The 24,723-nt window shown below is 39.3% G+C and overlaps 1 protein-coding gene across 6 annotated transcripts in view; it reads right to left on the bottom strand.

Moving 5' to 3' along the window:
• Window positions 1-24,723, bottom strand: part of FRY (FRY microtubule binding protein) — a 454,114-nt gene that overhangs the window by 229,973 nt on the left and 199,418 nt on the right. Inside the window, exon 1 of one of the 6 annotated variants that reach the window (XM_065533133.1) lies at window positions 8,379-8,681. The exons of the other annotated variants lie outside the window; for them this stretch is intronic. Within the exon in view, the coding sequence (XP_065389205.1) occupies window positions 8,379-8,439 (61 nt within the window). The 5' untranslated portion in view covers window positions 8,440-8,681. Of the gene's footprint in view, window positions 1-8,378; window positions 8,682-24,723 lie in introns of those variants that run through there. 6 annotated transcript variants of the gene reach the window in all.

Raw genomic sequence — 24,723 nt, 5'->3', positions numbered from 1 at the left:
TATATACCACAGTTTCTGTATCCATTCCTCATTCGATGGTATAGTGGTATTACACCATTCCCAGACTGTCTTTTAAAACCAATCAGCTGCCTATGTTGAAGACTGTCCCCTTACCCATAGGCTTTGCTCTGGCGTAAGCTAGTTTTGGGACTTCAGGGGATGACAAAACACAACATAAACGTTGTAATTTGGAGAATGGGGTTTCCTATGGTTAGAATAGTTGCACACTTTCTGGAAAGACTAACATATCCTTAGGCCATGAAGGTCTCTTCCTCTGGGTTCTCTGCCCTCGTGAATGAAAATGCACTTTTTAGACATTAGAAGGACTTTGGGAAAGGCTAGGAGTACAAAAAAGAATTGAACATATGGACCAGGTGCGGTGGCTCACGCCTGTAATCCCAGCACTTTGGGAGGCCGAGACGGGCAAATCATGAGGTTAGCAGATCGAGACCATCCTGGCTAACACAGTGAAACTCCGTCTCTACTAAAAACACAAAAAAATTAGCCGGGCGTGGTGGCGGGCGCCTGTAGTACCAGCTACTCGGGAGGCTGAGGCAGGAGAATGGCGTGAACCTGGGAGGCGGAGCTTGCAGTGAGCCGAGATCGCGCCACTGCACTATAGCCTGGGCGACAGAGCGAGACTCTGTCTCAAAAAAAAAAAGAAAAGAATTGAACATGGAGGACCCATAAAAATACATGAGATCTGATTAATGACACACATACCTTAGAAAGACCCAGAGACTATTCTTTCCTAGATACATTGATGACATAAATTTTAACTGCCTATTATTCTAACAAAGAGCAAATCTACTTGAAGGCACAGTTCTCTGCTTACTTCAATTTATGTTCTCTCAAAAAACCATTTTTGTCTCTGGTCTCCCCAGACTGAATACCTTGGAGAGAGTGAAGCAGTTCAACAAAGGAAAGTTAGCATCAAGTGTCTGCCCTGTTTTCTTTTCTCTCTTCCTCTGCCTTCCAGTATTTTATCTGAGAGAAATGACAGTAACATTTCAGTGATTTCCTTTATAAATGTCTGTCATCTGCTAAGATGAGATTACATGGACGTTCCCCTGATTTTCAAAGTAGGTACTGTCATCAGAGCCTGGAAGAATCTCTGCCAAGATCCGTGTGCAAAGGAAGATGAGGTTACACTGACATTTCAAGGTCCTTTCTCACCAAAAGGAGATCGAATAACCTGCTAGAGGCAGGATAATCCTGAATTTCAACTTCCTTTCTCTCCCTAAGAGAAGTGACCAACTGCTCTCATTCACATGTCCTTTACTGGCTCTCCTTTTTTCATTTTCTTCTCTTTTCTAAGTTCTTCTTCTACTCGCGCATTTTGTGCCACAAAATATCATTAATGTGAACTCTACAAATTCAAAATGTGTAGATTATTTGGACAAGACCTTGAGTTTTTAAATCTTAATTTCAAAAAAAAATCTGCTGACTTACAATTTGAATTACTGGTGCTCAGTCTTTAGCACATCACAGTCACCTGAAAGGCTGGACACCTCCTACCCCAATTCAGTGTCAGAGTCGGGGGTGAGACTGGAAAGTCTGCATTTCTAACCAGTCCCCAGGTGATACTGGTGCTGCTGCCCTGGGACCCACACACTGACACCACTGATGAAAATAAATAGGAAGGAAAAGGAGGGCAATTTAATCAGTTAATACAATTGTTTCTAATCTTATCTGCCTATAGAGAAACTGATATGCTTCATTAACTCCAACAAAGTTAACATTTTTGTAGGTAAAATATAGTGGAAAGAACACTGAGCTCAGAGTCAAAGGTCTAAGCTCGAATGTGGCTCTCAGTGACTTTAGGGAAGAAACTTGGACAACTGGGTTTCAGTGTCCTTACCTGTTATTCTTAAAAAACCTAGGTGAGATTGTCCTTTCGACCTCTACTATTCTATGAAATATACAAGTATGCAGTGAAAATGTATGAAAACATCATTTGTTCAATATCTCTACAGTGTGAACACTTAATAATTAATATCTTGCCTTCCCTTAAATTAATATGAATTAGGGAGATTCTATCATCTATCCTCTCTACAGAGTAAAGCTTTACCAATAATCCTGACCTTTCCAGTTGTATCTTCGCTTCTCTGGTTTCATTAAATTTTAAGCCTGGAAACTCCCTAAACTGCAGGCAGACAGTGGGGAAGCCGGTCTTTATTCCTACCTGTAAACTCATGACTTTTGCTTACATTTAAAAAAAAAGTGTACTGAAAGTCTGCCTTGTGTCTAAACTAACCCCATGTTAGGCCTAGTCTCTGTTCTGGGCCATGGAGTAGGTGGACACTGTGGAATAGGTGACATTTGACCCAGGTCTTAAAGGACAGGCAGGATTCTGATAGGTAGAGAAGAGAAAGGGGCAACTCAGGCAAATGGAACGGCACGGCAGGTACACAGAAGCGTCTGCCAAGTGTCCCTTCTCACCCCCTCCTCCTGTCACCCTCCTAGCACACATCCCTGGTCTTAGTATATCTGTTCAAATTCGTCTTCACCAAGGAACTATAGAGTCCTCAAAAACAATACTATCTCTTGTCTTTATCCCAAGCACTTACCACCGTGCATGGCACAATTAAGTAAATGACTGTGCTCACTTAATATCTGTGGACCTGAACCCAACCAATTCTAAAATACAGTATTTGCATAGATGAAGTAAAGAAGAGCGTATATGAAAAATTTAATAAACTCTTCAGTCCTATAAAAATGTAGTTTCTAAAATATTTATTAGTATTAGAACTAAGGTCTTAAATGGCAAACCAATGAACGTGAACTTTATTTGGAGGGTCACTGGGAGCCAGTGGGTTTCTGGAAAGAATGCTGATCTCATGTTACTGTGTAAACTGCGAGAAAAAGCGGCTTCTTGGGAGGACAACACAAACTAAAAGATGACTGCACCCACCATGAGAAGACTAATGAAGGTGGGAACCTATCTGGTGCCTGTTAAAACAGAAAAAAAGATCCCACATCTTACACAAACAGACCTGCGACTTGTTATGATGATTAAGGTGCTGAAGAAGTGGTTTTAGAACACTGACTCTAGAAGCTTTCTCAAAATCCCCAGCCTGTAGCAATTTATTGGTCAGAGTTCTTGTACCCACACACTAAAAGCTGTTAGGGATGTATACCTGGGAGTGACACAGTTCTACTCTATCATAGTAATAGAACAGAAATGACTTTGGAATATAACCTATGACCAGGGGGAACTGTACATTGTCCTGTGACCACATTCATCACGCTTTCAAAACATTAGAGCTAATGTGCATTCATAAGAGACAACGCAGATATAGGACAAGTTAATGTCACCACCATAAGGAAGCAAAATAGCTTATCCAGAAGTAGGTTCGTCCTGTAGGAAAACTGTACCAGTTTCTACAGGTCAAGGGAAGGGATAAAACAACCAAATGTAATATGTAGACCTTGTCTGAACCCTGATTTAAGCAAACTAATTGTTAAAAGACTTTTTAGGATTATAAAAAATTTGAGTACGGACTGGATATTAGGTGATAGCAAAGAATTATGGTCAATTTTGCTAGATGTGATAATAGTATTGAGGGTAGATGAGAAAATATCTCTATTTCCTAGAATGCATACTGATTATATGGGGTTCAATGAAATGATGTCTACATTTGATTCATAATACTTTAACAAAGAGAAACAAGGGCTAGACATGGTATCTTATACCTCTAACCCCAGCACTTTGGGAGGCCGAGACAGGACGATCACTTGAGGCCAAGAGTTTGAGACCAGTCTGGGCAACACAGTGAGACCCCAACTCTACCAAAAAAAAATTTAAAGGTTAGCTGAGCATGGTAGCGCGCATCTGCAGTCTAAGCTACTGGGAGGCTGAGATGGGACGGCCGCTTGAGCCCAGGAATTCAAGGATGCTTTGAGCTATGATTGCACCACTGCACTCCAGCCTGGGCAACAGAGTGAGACTCTAAAAAAATTTTTTTTGGCTGGGCACAGTGGCTCATTTTTGTAATCCAAACACTTTGAGAGGCGGAGACAGGAGGACTGCCTGAGCTCAGGAGTTCGAGACTAGCCTGGGGAACATGGTGAAACCCTATCTCTACTAAAATACAAAAAAATCAGTCAGGCATGGTGGTGGGCACCTGTAATCCCAGCTACTCAGGAGGCTGAGGCATGAGAACTGCTTGAACCCAGGAGGCGGAGGTCGCAGTGAGCTGAGATTGTGCCACTGCACTCCAGCCTGGGCAATGAAGTAAAACTCTGTCTCAAAAAAAAAAAAAAAAAAAAAAAGCTTTTTTTTTTTTTTTTAATTAGAACGAAAGAGTAAAGGTACAAATAAACCAAACATGACTAAATCTTGATAACTGTAGAATTTGAGTGATGGCAATATGTTACATATTATCCTAATTTTTTTCTCCTTTTGGGTTTAACACTTCATAATAAATTTTTTTAAAAGATAAGACTCACTTATAAAAAGTTTCCTATATCTTACAATGGCAGTAATAAAGGAATGCCATCTTAGAACCTCAATTTGAAAAATAAATGACTATATTAAAAAATTGAACACCACTGCAATTCAGGTTCGATCACATAGGTTTGAGTAACTGAACTGTCTGCATAACTGAATGTTGGCCTGAGTATTTACATGCATAACACACAGCAAGGATGAGTGGAGGTGTCATTTACAGAGGCACTTTTCTCATCTGACCTGATTACAGTCCTTTCAGAACTATTTATGCTTCAAAAGACTATGAGTGTGATCAATTAATCAAATCATTAAATAAAGAATTTTCATCAAGACCTTCGTATAAGGCATTCTGCAAAGTTCTGTGGAGAATATGAAAATAGATTTAAAAAGACAGTTTGAAAGATTTTTGAAGTTTAATCTATTCAGTTACACTATACCACCAGGTTGAACAGCCAAAGGCTGAACAGCCAGGTCGAACAGTCAATGGATGAGCACAGGAATTTAGGAGAGTATTTATTCACTAATTTGTTCATTTATTCACATACTGACTATTTACTGAAGGCCCACTGTACTTGGGGTATTGGGCTATCTGCTGGGGGAACAAAATAGGCGTGGCTCGTAGCCTCACACAGCTGACAGTGTGAAGGGAGAGAGGCATGATAGAATAAAAGCACACAGGACTATAACGGCAAAGTGAGAAGTGCTACAAAGGCTGCTGCAGGAGAGATGCAGGGGGGAACATATCTGTGATTGTGGGGGTTGGGGCAGGACTTTGGGATAGTGACACTGAAGCTGAGAACTAGAAATAACTGATGATAGAGACGGTCAGAGAAACCTTCAAAGTGGAAGAGAACTGGGGCAGAGGGGTTGTAGGAATTTATGAATGGTCGGGGCAGTGTCATGACGGCTCACATGCTCACTTCCTTCTAGGTTTATGAGAGTCTGTTCTGGCCAGCCACTCCTCGGTACTCCCCTCTGCTAACAGTTTGTATCATCTTTACTGTCATCCAGAGTTCTGGCTGCCTCTTGACATATTATATATGCAAATCCTATCTGTCTTCCCCACTACCCTTAACTGCAACAAGGTCAAGGAATTTGCTTTATTCCTCCTGTAGCATCACCTTCTGGCACAGTGCTAGGCTTAATACCAAGTACTCAACAAATATTTATTGCTTTAAGGAGTAAGGAAGTGTTAAGATGTAAAAGGTCCAGCTTAGAAACCTTACATTCAACCTGCGACTCACATCAGAACTACCAGGAGAGCTCTTTCTGCAACCAAGCAATACTCTGACAAATAAAGCACCAATATGCTCAGGAGTAGAATATTATGTCAAGGATGACAGCATGTCATTTCTGCTGAGAACGTGACTAAGGGTATGTTGGGAATGCCTAGCTGTTGGAATCTTTAAAGCAGAGTTTGTTAAAATGCAGGTTCTGACCCATTACTGGATCATGAAACTAACTCGGTGGGTGCTGACCAGCCTGAATTTGATGAAACAGAGCAGAAAACAGGAGAAGAGAAAATAGCAGATTGGTGGCATCCTGCACAGTGAGGAGGGAAGCACTGTTTCACAAAGCTGTTTTTTTTAAGACTCTGTGTCTACAGATATGTATGTGTGTGAGTTCTGGGTCACAATGCAAAGTGTATTTCTTACTGTGAGTCACAGTTAAAAGGCTCTGGAGGCTGAGGAGCTAGTAGTCATTCCCAGACTGTTATCTGGGCATTAGACCGAGCCCTGCCAGAAACGACAAACCAGCTTCTTGAGCTATTTTGTAAGAATCATATTTAAGTCAAACACCAAGGGCAAGAGAAGAGCACCATGGTGATGTTTTCTGCCGCTGAATTGGCAAGTGCATTACACAGGGACCCAACATGAAGGGACACTGAAGTCTATGCAGACTGGACATGGTGGGGGGGGGGGGGTCTGCCACAAGGACAGTGCCAGCAACTGCCATCTTTTGACAAATAAACGTTGCAAATTAAAGTTATAGCTGTTCCCCTCCAGGGTCCCCTTGCGGATGACATGATGCAGGGGTGACTTGAAGGACAGTCTAATCTTACAGGTGTCTTTGTTAATATAATATGCATTATACTATATAATTATATATGTATACACAAGTACAATATACATTATAGTATTCATGCTATTATAAAGTATATACACATATGTCTGTATATACTAACATACATATGCATTATGAAATATATGTGATGATATATATTTCCATTATAAAATATATATGGTAACTATATACAGTTCCAAGATATATAGCAAGCAAAGGGCTTCCAGTACAGTGTTTACAACAGAAGCTCAATAAACATTTGTTCAATGAGTTAAGTGAATAAGTGAAATCTTTTTCAGTTTTGTTGGTGTTTGATTTGATCATGTAAATATTTATTGAATTCTTGGTTCATATGGGCTTATTCATTTAGATACCGGCTCATTTAAAAAAGTTTTAGGTTTTATTAAATTCTTAAATGGTTATGGAAATGTACAAAGAGGTAAAATTCACTTAATACATGCTCACCAGAAATTTATAATCTAAGATGGCGATAAATCTACCAATTCACAGAAGCAGATTCGTTGCTTCTGATGCCTTTATAGTAAAGTTTAATACCTAAAATTTTTACCAACTGTACTATAAAGTTAACTTTACTATAAACTTTATTATGAGCAAGAAAGGCAATGAGTGAAAAAGGAGTCGACATGTTCACGAGACTGTGGGAGTGCTCTGTTCAGCCAAAATACACTAATGGTCAGTAACATCTCCAAGGGATACCATATAATAGAAATATTAAGCATTTCATATGAGTCCTATAATGATGCAACCTTTTCCAAATACCTGGAACCATAAATTTTATCATCTATCTTGTATGCTTGTTATACACTAAAAAAAATTTCTTGGGAGGAAAAAAAAAGTTCTCTAATGCACACTCTACAAACCACAAAAGTAAGGGGTAAAAGAATGACTAACAGGAATTTTTTTCCTAGAAACAGAATGCTATCGTATGTAAACCTCTAGTAGTTTCATTAGAGATAGTGCAGTGGAATAATTAGCAAGTAACTCAATCTCCCAAGTCTTTAGTAAACAAAATCTTTCTGCTTGATTAGAGCAATATGTTATGCCTTTACCACTTACAAGTTAACTTCTCCTACCTTCACTAAATAAAGTTAAAGAGTGTATATCCAAAATGCAGGTAATTAACTCTGTGTCATGGATGTTTCCTCTCACGAGTTTTTTGGAACTGCTGTACAATATTGCTTAAAATGTTATGTTAGAACTAATGTAACTGTGCTATTGTCTGATAAAGGAAGAGCAGTGGCATACAATTTAGACCCATTTAATGTTGGTTAACACATGGTGTCCTGTTTTTAAATTTATAAACAAAAAGGAAAAATATTTTATTTTTTACATGTCAAAGAAGGCTAAGCCAAAAATGAAGAAAAAACTGCTTTTAGGCCTATTGCAATGTTTAAAACAAAACAAGTAAGGGCATTAACATTACTATTTAGAAGAAATCAAGCATAAATCCTACTTCTACTATAATATTAAATATGATATGATTAATTATTTTCCAAAGATATACTAGCTGTTTTTACAGCCCAGCAATTTTACTTCAGTGTCATAACAAATCTTTTAGTGAAAGTTAAGTGCACAGAAAAATTCCATTGTATCATGGCTGCCTGTTCCACAGGCTTGTATACAAAAAGGACGTCTTGCCTCCAAAATATTACCAATCTCAAATGTAACACCTCAAGCATTACTCCTGTCTCTGAACAATGGCATTATAAGTAAATCCCTGCATGCAGATGCAACTGCTACCTCCACCCTTATCCACCAAAACCTTTAGGAGAATCCTCCCACACTCAGCATTTAACAACCAATTAGCCACTCCACACATATAACAGCCTTTCATACCTACCAAGTCCTTTTATGAAGCTGATCACACAGGATCGTCTCCAACAAGCAGTTGTAATCTCCATGAGCCTGAAAAGAAACCCAAACTGACAGTCTGGAACAGCTACACAGACTATGTTCCAAAGCCAAAACACATAATGATGGGCTCCATGGTCCTGTTGCTCACTGCCACCGTAAGTGTCTCAGCCACAATGCTAGGGCCCTTATATTTTTGGCCCCAGGTGTATTTTTAGTCAGGTGCTAAAGACCTACAGTAGAAGACAAACTAAAACAGGCCTTCCGTCCAGGGCAGACTGTTCATACCAATGGGACAATTTTTAGCTGCACAGTAAGACAGTGACCTACAACTCGCAGAGTGCCCGTATGTCTATATTTATCCACAAGAACATACTATGCTGACAGATTAGTAAAGCTGCTCAAAGCACTCCAGGAACATGAGCCCGACCCACACAGTTTGCCATAAACAGTCCATGCATAGCAAATACACACGCTGCCCCCCGGATCTAACGGGCTGGGGTTGTGTTCCTGTGACTGAAGAAATGTAGGAGCAAAGATAACACAGGGTGAGCGATAAACTGTTGCTCTGGGAACTAGGGGCTCTTGGCCATGAATACAAACAGCTTTCAACAGCTTATATGCCTACAGACAAAACCAACAGCAGAGAATCTGTATTTGAAGCCAAGAGTCAGCGAGAAACCATACACCCTTAAGGAAAATGAAACACTGAACATCTGTTGACATAAGTTGCAAAGAAAAGTGATTGGATTCAAATCTATAGTTACATGATTTTAAAAGACACAGCCTAAACTGACTTGTTAAAAACTTAATTTATAAAACCAAGATGGAGCCAATATTGGAGAATGTTAAGTGTTCTGCCTTCAAAAGAAAACAGGTTTAGGCTAACGAGGAGATTGAGAAGGAAAATGCAAAGTTACTTAAAAACAAAAGTGTAACGAATTGATCTTTCTATGGGCATTATTTCTGAGAGAAGAATTCTATGAGGGTCAGTGAAAATTTATTTCAGCTGTGAAGAGACCGAAACCCAAGTAATTTTCTATTCTTGATTTACTCAGGGTAAATTGAAGGTTTTCTTTAGCAATATAGGTTGTAATTACAAAACAGCATGGAAGGAGAATTGACTGATGAACTGAAACATTTCACAGGAAGAAAGAAAATGTCCAATTTACCAAAATGAACACTTAAAGTGGTTCTGCTGAGCTAAACACCAGCAAAGATGCCCCATGCTACTCCCGCATTTTACACATTCAGGATTTAGAATGCCTTTGTAGAATTGACACAGGTGAATATGGGGCATTTGGTTTACATTTTACTAAAGGAAGTCAAAACCATTAAAAGACAGTAGTGTGCCTAAGGAGGTATCTGTGTATAGACAGAAGAGAGTAAAGTCCTCCTCGTTCTATATATAACTAGGAATCCAATACAGAATGGAATAATAGACATGGGAGATTCCAAAAGGTGGGAGGGGGGGGTAAGGGATGAAATACCACCCATTGGGTACAAGGTACACTATTTGGGGGATGGGTACACTGGAAGCCCAGACCATTACTACACAGTATCACCATGTAACACAACTGCACCGGCACCCCTAAATCTGTAACAAAAAAAGATTAAAGAAAAAGAAAATGGAATTCTGCTTCACTATCTTGTTAGTGTTAATACTATATTCTCTCTATTTTTCTTATTTTTTGCTTCCTAAGTTTCTGAGACAGTAGTACACAAATCTGTGAATGTAACTGTAGAAGTCTACAATTTCCCCTTTTAATTCTGTCAAAAGTCGTCAGGTTCAAATAAATCCATGTTAATTATAAACAAATAAATAAATAAATTGGAGTCCAGACCGAATGAAAATTTGCACTTTGTCATCCTCAAGTCTCCAGTGCTATTATTAGACTAACCTCTCAAATGATGTGACTGTCATTCAACTAAAAGAACATTACTTAAAACAGCCTTGTAGGAATATGAAAAAAAAAATCCTCTTCTTTCCTACTTTTTACAGATACTAAGGGAAGTGAAGAGAAAAAAAGGTAGAAAAGAGAGCTAACATTTGAGGGAAGGAGGACTGACCTTGATTCTGATCCTAAGTAAGGCACTTTCCATGTATTATTTCACTAAGTCCTCACAGTAACCTTATAAGGTAAGCATTACCGTCTACATTGCAGAGTCAATGAAAAAGAACAAAAATAAGCTTGCTCAGCATCATTCAAATACAGGTTTATCAGACTCCAGTATCACTACATTTATTAATTTTTATTCTAGGGCTTTCCTTAATATGATTGGGACTTCTAAACAATGGCAACCTTAGAGTATTTGTCTTTGTATACATTTAAGAGATGCCTCAAATAATGTATACATATTTTTTTACCCAGATATTCTGCATATCCAAAACATAGCTGAATTCCAGAGTGCAGTCACCTTTGGTGCCCTCCACCTCACCTGACTATCCCCACTTAAAGCCCATGTTCTCCTACATTAGACATAATCTTGTCCCTCCATCGAATGTATGTTAAATCAAAAGGAAAAAATCAAGGACAGGTGAAGGATCCTAAGGTCAGGCATACTGACAGTGTAAGTGACAGCTGTCAGCTGATGGCAGATATTAATAAAAAAATCAGAAAACAAAAGCACAAAGCAGACATAAAACTGAGAAAAGAAAGCAGCCTACAGATATTTTAGTATAGAAAGATAATGCCCTTCACATGTCAAAAGCCCTGAACGTATCCATATATTATAAAATCTCAAATAATTAATACATTCACTGATGATCTGAGTTCATTTACATGCAGTTAAATTATGATAGCATTTTATGCCACAGATACAAACAGAGATAGTAAAATACTTTTTAGAAAAAAACTTTATTCAAAATTATTAAAATGATTTGTTATTTCCAGGGCTAACCTTCATGATTAGGATGAGTTTACTTATAGATTGTTGGTTTCCTGATGATTCTAAAAAAAAGTCATACATTTTAAACTATATTAATGTAATCTAAATTTAATAAATAAATTAAACTGGATTGTTGACTTAATTGATAGTTTTGTAACAACCCTCAAATATTAATTGAATGAATGACTTTAAAGTTGATGCTTCCTTTTTCTTTAACAATTAGTCTAATATTCATAAAAGTTTCCTTTCTGCTTCTCTATGTACTGATGGCATGACTGCAAATATTTTTAAGTGCAAACGAAAGTTGAACCCAGTGCTTCTACCTTCACGGGCTTAGAATCTGCAAGGAAGTTCCTGAGTCTGTTTAGTTTACTTGTTGCTTCTGGGAGGACTGCTCTTAGGCTACCGGCCAACCAATAGCCACTTATTAGCATAAACGTTAGATCATACAACTACTCTCTTTAATGTAGCCTACTAGGCCCGGCATGGTGGCTCACGCCTGTAATCCCAGCCCTTTGGGAGGCCGAGGTGGGTGGATCACCCGAGGTCAGGAGTTTGAGACCAGCCTGGCCAACATGGTGAAACCCTGTCTCTACTAAAAATACAAAAATTAGCTAGGCGTGCTGGCAGGTGCCTGTAATCCCAGCTACTGAGGAGGCCGAGGCAGGAGAATCACTTGAAACCAGGAGGTGGAAGGTTGCAGTGAGCTGAGATCCTGCCACTGCATTCCAGCCTGGGTGACAGAGTGAGAGTCTGTCTCAAAAAAAATAAAAAATAAAAAAAAGTAAAATAAATGTAGCCTACTGGACTCTATCCACCTACTTTACTGTATAGTCTCCTTACTCTATTTTATTATGGGAAGCAAGAAATAACCTTTGCACACCAACTCAAGAATTTTTTTCCAACTTAAAGGAAAAGTCACCATTTAAAATGATCATATTGTAACCCTACCTATTTCATTCAAAACTCTGAAGTGAGAGGATACATATGCTGATGATGATTCCTATTTTTTTCATCATTGTTCTTATAAACCCAACATTTCTCTAAACTGAGGTATTAGAACCAGTTTGTGATAATATTCAGTGAAATATTTCAGTAATAAAATGGTTACATTTTATTGTATGAGATACATACATGTTACTCTTCCTAGAAATTTAGTAAATACAAGAGTTAAAATATTAACAATAGATGCCAGTGCCAAAAGGATTATGTATTTTCACTATTTTTCAGTGATATAACATACTACAGAATATATTCATTCACTTGTATTAACAAAACTTTCAGAGACAAGGAGCCTTTGAGGCCGTGTTAAGGGAGGAACCAAATGGAGCACAACATAAGCAAACATCACCTGCAGCCTGGCCTCTTCCCTGTGGAAACCATAATAAGGGCAGGGAATCCATAAAAGATAATGTGTCATTGTGCTGGGAAGTACTGGCTATGAAATAGGCTTATAGCTGTAGGTAGCATTTGCCAGGCATGTCATTACCTAAAGACATATCCAGCAAACAAATGCAACCTGAAAATGTGTATTAGGAGGGCCACTAGGAAAATACTGGCTTGTTTTGGCACAGGGTACCTCTGACAGCAAGCTACTGGTGAAGCAGCATTCTACTAACCAGGTGTATGGTGCTTATTTGGCATAGACTGTGTGAACCTATACAGAGGCTCACTTTAAACCTCCAAAGGTTACCCATTCTCTGATAAATGACCGGGTATATTCCTTTTTTTTTAGATGGAATCTCACTCTGTCGCCAGGCTGGAGTGCAGTGCTGCGACCTCAGCTCACTGCAACCTCCGCCTCCCGGGTTCAAGAGATTCTCCTGCCTCAGCTTCCCAAGTAGCTGGGACTACAGGCGTCCGCCACCACACCCAGCTAATTTTTGTATTTTTAGTAGAGACAGGGTTTCACCATATTGGCCAGGCTGGTCTCAATCTCCCGACCACGTGATCCGCCCGCCTCGGCCTCCCAAAGTGCTGGGATTACAGGCGTGAGCCACTGCGCCCAGCCTACCAGGTATATTCTTAAACTCAACCTTGGAAAGAAAAATCAGAAGGGATTCTATGTTAATGAGAAATATTCTGGAAGGCATACTAACTTAAATGTATTAGAAGTACACTAAATGTTCTTTTTCCAATAAGTTTTCCTGATTTCTATTACTCAGCTTATAGGTACCACCCAGTTCTATATGTGTAATTTCTCACTTGATCTTTCTGTTGTCCTCAGTCTTTTAATTACAGTGTTTTGGAGGATTATTGTACAGGTTCTGTTTCTTGAGTTGAACTCACTTATTTTTTGGAGAGGGGTCTGACAGAAGCCCAAAGTGTACCCAAAGATGGACAGAGCTTTATAAAATGTACAGACTCAATGGCCTCAGGAAGACCTGTAGAATTTGAACCCCTGGCAAGGCTAGAATTTGTCTTTTTAATGGTTCCATAAGTGATTCCAATGTGTACCCAGGTTTGGAAGCTACTTATAGCCCTTGGGAAGATTTAATAATAAATGAGAACAGAGTATTCAGTAAACCAATCCTCCCAGGCAGAGGAATGCATAGGAGGGTTTAAAATAGTTTCCATTTTAGGCCAGGCATGGTGGCTCATTCCTGTAATCCCACCACTTCGGGAGGTTGAGGTGGGAGACTCACTTGAGTCCAGGAGTTTGAGACCAGCCTGGGCAACATGGCAAAACCCTGTCTCTACAAAAACCACAAACATTAGCTGGGCATGGTGGTATGCACCTGTGGGCCCAACTACTCAGGATACTGAGGTGGGAGGATGGCTTAACCCCAGGAGGGAGGCTGCAGGGAGCTATGATCACACCACTGCACTCCAGCCTGGGCGACACAAGACCCTGTCTCTAAATAAAGAAGTAAATAATAAAATAAAGAAATAAATAATAAAACAGAACCATCTAGCTGGTTGGTAACCTTGTATCTATAACTCAAAACATAATGAAGAATCAGGAAGTTAACCAAAAGAACTTGGGGTGTGCTTTTGCTGTCCTTCATTTGTTTCTTACCGTTAAACAGCCTCTGGGGTTCCATTTCTCTGCCCCAAATAGGTGTCAGAAATCTATGTCCTTGATATACATAGACTAATGCAAGGTCTAACTTCAAGCCTAACTCTTACAACCCAAGCAAGGTTTATTTATTTATTTTTGGTCTAGTTTTTAAACTCCTAGCAAATTGAGTGCAGAAAATCAAAAGACAAGATGAAAAAAAAAATCACTTGATAAATGCATACATTCTACAAAGCATTTATACAATTAACAACAACAAAGCAAGTGGTGCCATTTAGTTAGTATACCTCCCAGAATTCCTTCACAGTCCCTGTGAACACTTCCTGAATAGTTGTACAGAACAAAAAAAGGGGGTGTGTTCAAGATGACATCCTGTTAACAGTAAAGGATAAACACTTCTGCAGGGTTTTCATAGTTTCATTCAAAACATCTAAAAACTTAAAAAAATTAACCTGACAATGAGAGTTCAGCTGAGTGACTTGCTCACTAGAGGCACGGTTAGAATGAAAGTAAACAACTATTTTCATTTAAGAAAGCATCTTTTATTATTTCATTTTTATTTTTTTGAGACAGTCTCACTCAGTTGCCCAGGCTGGAGTGCAGTGGTATGATCTTGGCTCAGAGCAACCTCTGCCTCCCCTTCCCAGGTTCAAGCGATTTTCCTGCCTCAGCCTCCTGAGTAGCTGGGATTATAGGTGCGTGTCACCACGCCCAGCTAATTTTCCTTTATTTTTAGTAGAGGCGGAGTTTCCCCATGTTGGCCAGGCTGGTCTCAAACTCCTGACCTCAGGTGATCCACCCGCCTGGCTTCCCAAAGTGCTGGGATTACAGGTGTGAGCCACTGTGCCCGACCAGAAAGCATCTTTTAAACAAAGATTATGAGTTAGTTTATCTAATCTCATTACATCATGCCACATCATAGTGAATGAAGAGTCAAGAGAGGGTCAGTAATGGACTTTCAGCATTCTCTCATGAAAGTGGTTTGGCTGATTGTTGCTGGATGTTCTTTGTTCCTATATTTCTAAATGGCAACTGAGGATAGATTTCAAATGTTTCTGGAAAGGAGTGGCAGTTTTGGGGGGCATCTGAGTAGAGATGCTGTTTTTGACAGCAATTTAAGTGCCAAAATTTGCAAAGGCGTGTGTTCCAGAGTGGGGCTTATTAAATACAATGTATGGGAGGCCATAGGTTTTGAGATGCTACCCTAGGCCCAAGAGACCAGACCAAACCAGAATGGAAGTTCTGACTGGTCTTTAGAACATTAACCTTTCCCATGAAGTATGTTAATTCCAATGAAATAGTTAATGCCAGGAGTTCAGAGAATTGGCTCATATTTTTTTTTAAGAAGGCATACAGAATTCAACACTAAGAACTGAATATACTGAATCTTAGAAAACCATTCAGCTAAGTATCCCATAGTCATTAGCACCCAGTGCTTGTGAATCATCTTTACTGGTTTTATTTAGAAACAAATCCAAAGGAGAAATGTATACACAGAAATGTCTGTAGTAGGAGCATCACTATTTTGGAGGTTATACAGTAATGGTTGTTTTTCTGTTAAGTTTTGCCTTTAAAAGTGCGGTGAAGGGGCACAGAGAAGGCATAGAGCCACACAACCTTTTACTACTAAGGTCTCTTTGGCCAATACCCTCATCCCCACAACCCTGTTCTACCCAAGAAGGATTCTTTGAGACAACCTAGTCTACCTCATGTGCTTTTCCAAATTTTACCATGTATTTTGAGTTGATGATATGTTTGAGAATTAAAAAATATAGCCCAAGAAAGGACCCTCCTTCAGGGAAGACTCTAAGTGTCCAAAGTACATCAGGGATGCACCTGCACTTAAATGAGGCCTAGTATGGACTCTGGCATTATGAACCTGTAAGCCCATGTTCACAGGCTGATGCTGCCATTAACAAGCCGTGGGACCTCGGAAAACTAACACAGTCTGAGACCCAGACAGTTCGTCTGCAAAGACGATGGAGTCAGGTGCATACATGAAGAAACAGCAATTGTCCTGCAGCATTTTAATAGTATCTATACGTTCTTTAGGCCAAGTAACCTAGAGAGCTTCATTCAAAGGGCATGTCAAAAATCTAGCTGACCTCGTGATCTGCCCGTCTCAGCCTCCAAAAGTGAAGGTCAGCAGATTGAGACCATCCTGGCTAACACGGTGAAACCCCGTCTCTACTAAAACTACAAAAAATTAGCCAGGCGTGGTGGCGGGTGCCTGTAGTCCCAGCTACTCGGGAGGCTGAGGCAGGAGAATGGCATGAACCTGGGAGATGGAGCTTGCAGTGAGCCGAGATTGCACCACTGCACTCCAGCCTGGGCGACAGAGTGAGACTCCGTGTCAAAAAAAAAAGAAGTCATTACTAAGCATAGTCGGTAAGAGACAACTCCCAAAATAAAATCCAGTCTTAGAATGTCATTATTTTATATTATAAAATAACTATTCTGTCTAAGTCTGGGACTTCCTGAGAAAACAATTTGAAATAGTTCTACTTTGTAGTCTAATACAGTAGCTATTAGCCACATATGGCTGCTTAGCCCTTGAAATGTGTTCAGTTTTACTAAGGAACTTAATTTTTTTTTTTTTTGAGATGGAGTCTCGCTTTGTTACCCAGGCTGGAGGCTGGAGTACAGTGGTATGATCTCAGCTCATTGCAACCTCTGCCTCCCAGGTTCAAGCGATTTTTCAGCCTCAGCCTCCTGAGTAGCTGGGACTCCAGGCCCACACCACCACACCCGGCTAATTTTTTTACTTTTAGTAGAGACAGGGTTTCACCATGTTGGCCAGGCTGGTCTTGAACTCCTGACATTAGGTGATTGGCCTCTCTCAGCCTCCCAAAGTGCTGAGATTACAGGCACTAGCCACTGTGCCCAGCCACAAACTTAATTTTTATTTTTATCGCAATTAATTTAAATTCAAACGTAAAAACTGACACTTGGTTCATTTATTGGAAATGTTTTAAGTATGTTTGGACAAATCTGCATATATTTTTCAACTGTAAATTTTATTAAATCCAAATATAGATCAAGTGTTTTGGATAAATTCGGTGTTCAAATTTAAATATGTTGATGGTGTAAAATACATTCTGAATTCCTCAAAAAAAGAAGGTAAAATATTTTATTAATAGTTATGCTGATTACATATTGAAATAACATTTTAGATATACTGAATTAGATAAAATAAATTATGAAAATTTCAATGCTTTTAAGCTTAATGTCGCTACTACAAAACTTAGAATTACATGCGTGCCTGGTATTGCATTGGGCACACTGCTTTAGACCAATTAATGCTTTTTATAAAACTTAGACACACAGGGAATAATTTTGCAGATACACATGGAAATCTATTCAGACAAAGTTACAGTGTTGTGTCTTTATGAATTAGTAAATGCATGTAGCCATATATATTCACAAATTAAGTTATTAGAAACACTGATTTATTGATTCAATAACATTTATTGATCACTTCAAAAAGTATCAGGCCAGGTGAGACTGGGAGGTAGTCACCTTTATGTCCACTCTATAGAAGAGAACACTAAGTAATTTGTCAAAGACAGCACACTCAATAAATGCCAGGAAAAAGGACTACAATATAGCTTTTCCACCTCTGGAGTTTGTACTCTTCCTGCTATACCAGACTGCCTCCTAGAAGTTGAGAAGCAAAAGATCATAAAAGAGATTTCTGATATTAAATACTTCTATATGGCGCCCAAATCTATTACAAAACCAAACATATAAAACTGACTAGGAAAAAAATTTTTAAAAATCTTAATCTTTCTTTAGTTCTAACCACATCACCCACATTATGATTGATCACACATTGTGTTGTGCTAGTTCCTCTACTGACATCTTCATTCTTTCTGAATATCACATGGATTTCCACCTTGCCTGCTTACCTCATACTTTGCAAATTACCATTGCTTCTGCTGTAGTGTTTTGTACACAGTGGGTCCTCAATGAATATTGGTTGATTTGTTGAAATCTTTTTTTTTAAAACCACATCCATGTGAGAAGAAAAGCTAGTAAAATTGAATTGAAAAATTGTGATTTCCTGATACAAATTTGCATTAGCAAAACCACTATTTTGACAGTACTACTACAGCAGAATCATTTACATATTGTAAATAGTGTATACTGGTTTCACAGAGTTAGCATCCATCTGAAAACTCAGGAGTAATTTGGGCAATGGGGAAAACAAGCTCAATATTTAAGCAGAAAGCTAAACTGGCAAATGTTTGTAGGGTTTTTTGTTGGGCTTCTTTTTCATTCCGGTAGGTAGTCCTTTAATTCCCTTCCATCTGCTCTTGCCAGCCATTTCACCACTCCCTTCCTCTGCTTCTTCCTCTCCCAACTACACACTTTTTGCTTGACATGTCTTTTCCCTCAATCCTGCCAACCCATCTTCTCCTTCAAAGACCTTGTAAAAATCCCACTTATACCACAAAACCTCCCTTAACCAAATAAAAGGGAAACGGTCATTTTCCTCACCCAACTACATCCTGGGATAAAATAATTTTGAGCTCCCGAATCAGAAGGAAATGGAAATAATGTAAGTATGGATTTACATGAATGGAGTTTTATGGCTGTATAACCTCTCAGATTAAGTTATTACCTCTGTTCTCAACTGTACTGGTACTGATTTGTTTCCTTGAACAATCCTCATTGTTGCTTTTCAGAGTCTGTTGACATGTTATATTGTAAGGGTCTTCCTAAAATGCTGTATGTGGTGGATATAATTAAAACTTAATTATAGGTCTCTTTATTTTACAATATTCATTCAGAGAACTGAGAGTGCACAAGATAGTACAGGTGTAAGGTTTACAACCTGTTGTTTCATTATGAAGAGGTAGGTGCACCTCTGTCTAATTTTCATATGTGATGACTGATGTGATGTCATTACGTAATAATTGTCACCGGAGTACTCTGTGGCATTCTGAAGTAGTCAGTGTCATGCCTTGTCAGCCCATAGTGTTAACATGACTGCTAAAACTTCCTCACATAAAGGTGGGGAGGAGGCATTGGGAGAATCTGATTTAACTAGCCTAACGGGATGGAGTTTGAAGTGACATAAGAACAGAGCAAAATATGCTTTCAAAAATGCCCCTAAGACTAGGAGACATTTTCTCCTAGAAGGGTTTATTATGCAACTATACATGGCCCAGGAAAGCACACTGCTCTCCCTGAAGGACAGAAAGGAAGGTGAAACAACTGCTAATGCCTGTGTGTCACTGCAGGACCAAGCTGTAGATAATTCTGAATATAATAAAAGCAGTTGACAGAGATGATCTTGAACTTGTTTCTTAGGAGGTGCTATCTTTGGGAGCTTTCATGATGCCTTTTTTTTCTACGAAAATTACACGACATTTTTCTGAGATTGTCATAGGTAAAAAGTGGTTAGACAACTTGGATGAATTGATACTCTACAACTATCCCGAAGTAATCCAACAGGCTATGCAGTATCCATTAGGTATTTGTTTGACATTTAAATGGTTTAAGGTCATGTGGCCATCTAAAATGTGTATTTCCTTGAAAAACAAAACCTAAGAAAATCTCTGCCAATCTATAACCTAGGAATAACTATAAAATGAATGTAACAGGGGCTTCACATAGCAGCTATCCAACACCACTGTGTTAATTTGATGTATTAAATCAATTGAGCATTGTCAAGAGAGAACCCCACCATCAACTTTTACCCTCAACACAAATATTCTATTTCAACAGCATATTTTCTAGCCAAAGTATAATATTAAAACACTGTTCATCAAATAATTGCTTCTGCCTATTTTTTTTTTAAAGCAGCTTGCTTGAGCTACATAATTATGCGTGTTTCTATCATACATTAAAATGAAACACAGGCTGGACCCAGGGAAGATACCAAACTCTGACAATTCTACCCCAGACAATTGGCTTGAATCTGTTCCCTTCTATCCAACTCCTCTGCTACTACTTTATTTTGAGTCCTTGTTGTCTGTTTCCTGGGCCATTCTCGCAGTGATTGGCTCTACCTCCATTCTCAGTCCAGAGGCCCCGAATTTGCTGGGATGTGATCATGCTGTTCCCTGCTTAAAAACCTATGGGGTTGCCCAGTGCTTTCACAGTAAGCCCAGACCTTTCAGAAGATCCTTCCATGCTCCCTGTCATCTCACCCAACTTGCCTTTGTATCCACCATCTGTCACTCTTTCAGGGACCTTGGGATCCAGTTGTCATTCCCTCAGTCACCTCCCCAACTCCCTGCAACTGCTCATGTTCTTCCCTCCGCCTTTCTCCCTCTTCTCTATAACATTCTTCATATTCAAATGTCACAGCCTCTGTGGAACTATCCCTCAGCTTCTTCCCTCCCTCTTAAAATGATGAATCACTTCCTTCTCTACATGATTATTTAGGTCAGTGTCCCTAGGTCCCAGTACAATGCCTGGCATGGCCAGAGCACCTATTTCTGTTCTCTTGCAACTTCCTTATACCTTCCCTTTCATCAGAGTAGGCTGTCTTTGATTGTGAAGCCCAGAGAAGGCAAGAGCTGGGCCTGCTGAATCACTGTGTACTCTACGTACCACAGTACCCTACATATGTAAGCATTTAATAATTGACAAGAAGGGAAAGGGAGGACTATTGATTCACTCTCAGGTACTTCCTGAAGCTTATTCAGGCATGGCCAATTTGGGCAGCTATTTAAGTACATGCACCTTAATCATGAAGATAAAATCTTTACATTCAGATTTTTTTTTTTTCTAGAAAGGCCATCAGTGTCTCCAAATAAATATAAAACAGCAGCATTCCCCACATGGAAAAAGACCTTGTGAGTAAATAATTAAATTAGCTCAGTAGACTTCATTGAGCATGGTTTCCTTCCAATTTGGCAAAAGTGGCTAGAAGGTTTAAAAGTAAGTCAAATCCTTGTAACATAAATGACATTTAGGTAAATGTAGGAAAAAGTTAGTATTTTTACAGAGAGCAATCCTTGACAGTGCTGAATGATTTAAAAATAAACACACAATTTCTCTCTGAAATGTTTCCTCAAGTTGGCTGATCATTATACAAATAAAACATTATTTCACTCTACACTTTTCATTTCATGGACGTATCTGCCCAGAGTTCTGTGAACACAATGGTACAATTTAGCTTGTTGAACTCACTCAAAAAAAACAACAGGTGTGGGTTACAGAGGAAAGAGACTTTATAGCTAAGATTAGATGCTGAGTTCCTGCTTGGAATAAAAGATAGAAAGATCCCAAAAGATGAAACAGTGTTACTGCTTGCTGGGTGCTCATCCACTGATGGGAGACATGCTGGCAGTTTAGCCACAGACCTCCAACACTCAGTTAATATTTAGTGATTTTATTCACTCAGTTAATATTTAACAGATTATTCACAAGAGCCAATGTGCCCTAAGATGTGCTGGAGAGTAGAAAAATGAAAAGACGGTTGATTCTCAGCCATGGAGGGACTGAGACAGGCAAAGTGGTTACACTATGCCACTGTTGCTACAATGGAAGTATGTCGAAAGGGTAGGGGAAAGGGAAGTGGAAGTGGGTCCGTCAGAGTGACATTGAAACTCATACACAGGAGAAGAGTTTGGTCCAGATCCAAAAATCTCACGCTTCAGGTTTAATTCATGTAAATGCTCACAGAAAATGCTGCAACTGGGCCGAGTGTGGTGGCTCACACCTGTAATCCCAGCACTTTGGGAGGCCGAAGCAGGCAGATCACCTGAGGTCAGGAGTTCGAGAACAGCCTGGTTAACATGGTGAAATCCTGTTTCTACTAAAAACACAAAAAACTAGCCAGGAGTGGTGGCGCGTGCTTGTAATCCCAGCTACTCGGGAGACAGAGGCTTGAACCCAGGAGGTGGAGATTGCAGTGAGCCGAGACCATGCCATTGCACTCCAGCCTGGGCAACAAGAGTGAAACTCTGTCTCAAAAAAAAAAAAAAAAAAAAAAAAGAAAAGAAAAGAAAAAAAGAAAAAGGAACAAGAAAATGCTGCAACTGTAGCATACGCTAATGCCTTGTTATATTTTCAGCCACCATACATAGCTCTGAATTTAGAAGGAACACATTACATCTTAGACATCTTTAGATGGTTAATTTTCTGAAGTTCCAGAAATGTACTTTGCTACCAAAATGTCCTCTCTAGGGGGTGGTAAAGTTCAGATCCTCAAGTCAAGAAGATGTCACAAAAAAGCTCCAAGACTCTTTGGTTCCTGGTCATATTGTCTTGGCAATGAGCCAACATGACAAAACCATTAACTTACAGAGGGATTTAGACAAGCATTAATTAGGCAAATTACTAATAACAATGGCTACCATTTATTTGAGCAAGTACAATAGTGAATATGCTAAATACTTCATAAATGTCAACTCCTTTAATTGTTATGGCTCTATGAGTAGGTATACATAGATAAACATATTTATTTAAGGAAATATACATGATTATGTAGCTATATATATACATATATATATACCCCCATATATATCTCATACATATCAGGTAGTCTCTTTTTTAGGAATCAGAATTTAAGTAACTTGCTCAAGTTCACATAGCAAGTGTGTGGCTAAGGCAAAGCACATGATCGTAACAGTCCCAAACCACATAGAAAAAAACTCTTGTTTAGTCAAAAGTAAATCAAATAAGCCTATATAATTTCTTTCTATATTTTGTATTACATAAACATTAATGAATCTTGTGGTCAAAAAGGCAGAAAAATTTAAAAAGACAAAAACAACGTAAAACATCATGGCTGCTCCATGTAGAGAAAGATCCAAGATTAAGAACAACAATTTTGTGTTGCTTTGCAGTGTGGGTATTGAACCTTTCCTTACATGGAAACACAATGAAGAACTAGGTTTGCATAAAGGGCCTTTTATCTTTGTGTCATGTGACCAGTGTTGCATCATTTTCCTCTGCAGCAGGATTCAGTGAAGAGTGTAATTCACTTCTGTTTTCAGCAAGAAAAAATAAAAGCAAGTTAACACAAACGGGCTGATACTCCTGGCTGACTCTTCCGGACTGTGTTAACTTTCCACTTAAAGTAGAGGAGATGGAGGCTTGGTCTCAACTTCGGAGCTCACATAACTTTGCCAGCCCCAGCAGCATCAGGCTCGCGTAGATCTTTTGGCATTAACTTAGCGCTGTCCACAAAGAACATAGATTCTAACCTTCTGTCTCTTGCGTGGGACAACAGCAAAAACTTCAGGAAAACACAGAGCTGAGTAAATCAGCTGAGTTGTCATCTTTCAGTATGAAACACAGGCCAGTCAGACATAGACTGAAATGGGGAGGGATGTCCCAGGAACAGTATCAACAATTTATCTCTATCCTTTTACCAGAGCCTGAAGAGCATTTTCATTCTCCTGGCCCAAGAAGTGACAGTCTCTTAGTCACTCCCTAAAACAAGGGCCTTGTCTGGCAGAACAATATGATATTTAATGAGCTCATTGGGCCAGTTTGATGGCTGTTGTTTTGTGTACGAGGGACACTTGAGAATTGTTGAGTGGGTCTTCCATCACTGGAGTGTGTACACTTCATGAGTAGTAGTATCCTCTGCCTAAGCTCACTTAATATATTAACCAGGGCATTATACTTAGCTTTCGGTCTTAACTTTCAGCAAGCCTTTCCTCAATTTCTACGTTATGCCTTGTCAAATCTAGCCTGTTTAAATCTCGCCAGCATAAAAATATAGAGTAGCAGATGTTATTCCTTTTAACTTAATTGTGTTTGTAGTACCACAGTAATACTCCTACCTCATCTCTGGCCAATGACTGTGACTAATACTCCAAGGATATCATTGGTATTTAGATTACAGGCTACAGGTCAAAGATTCAGTCCATTTCTGCACCCCACAGAACTCTTGAACCTACCAAAACAAATGGTTTGGATATATATCGTCAATGAAATTAATTCAGATGGTGACTCCCAGTTCACGATGGTATTTTAATTATTCAGTGAGCTTGCAACCATTGACACCAAAAGCATTTGTCATGCAATCCCTGCCTATGGAAGCTGATGCACAATGACAAGAGTAAAAAGGTGAAGATCAATGCTCAAAGCTACGGGAAGGACTTCCAGGAAAGCCTGTCCTGGAAAGGCAGTAGCAGCAGATAGCCAGTGAGAAGGAATTGTGAGTATTCCAGATGGGAGGTGATGCAGACCTGGAACCAGGCCTTGGCAGAGGTGATGGTGACGAAGGTCCAGATGTGGGAGATGTCATTCAAGGAGGAAAACAAGACAAGTTTTAGCAGCAATTTGGATGAACAACAATGAAGGGTTGAAAACAAATCTAGTTTCTTGCCTAGGACTGACTAATAGCGAAATTCAGCATGACTGATGAGGAACTAAGCCCTATAAGGGTCCTGGAGGAGAGAGATGAAGTCACAGCTTCAGCAGGTTGATAAGAAAATATCCTATTTTGGAGATA

This window comes from Macaca fascicularis, chromosome 17, assembly GCF_037993035.2.
Source record: "Macaca fascicularis isolate 582-1 chromosome 17, T2T-MFA8v1.1".
NCBI lineage: Eukaryota > Metazoa > Chordata > Mammalia > Primates > Cercopithecidae > Macaca > Macaca fascicularis.
This window is presented reverse-complemented; position numbering and strand designations above follow the sequence as displayed.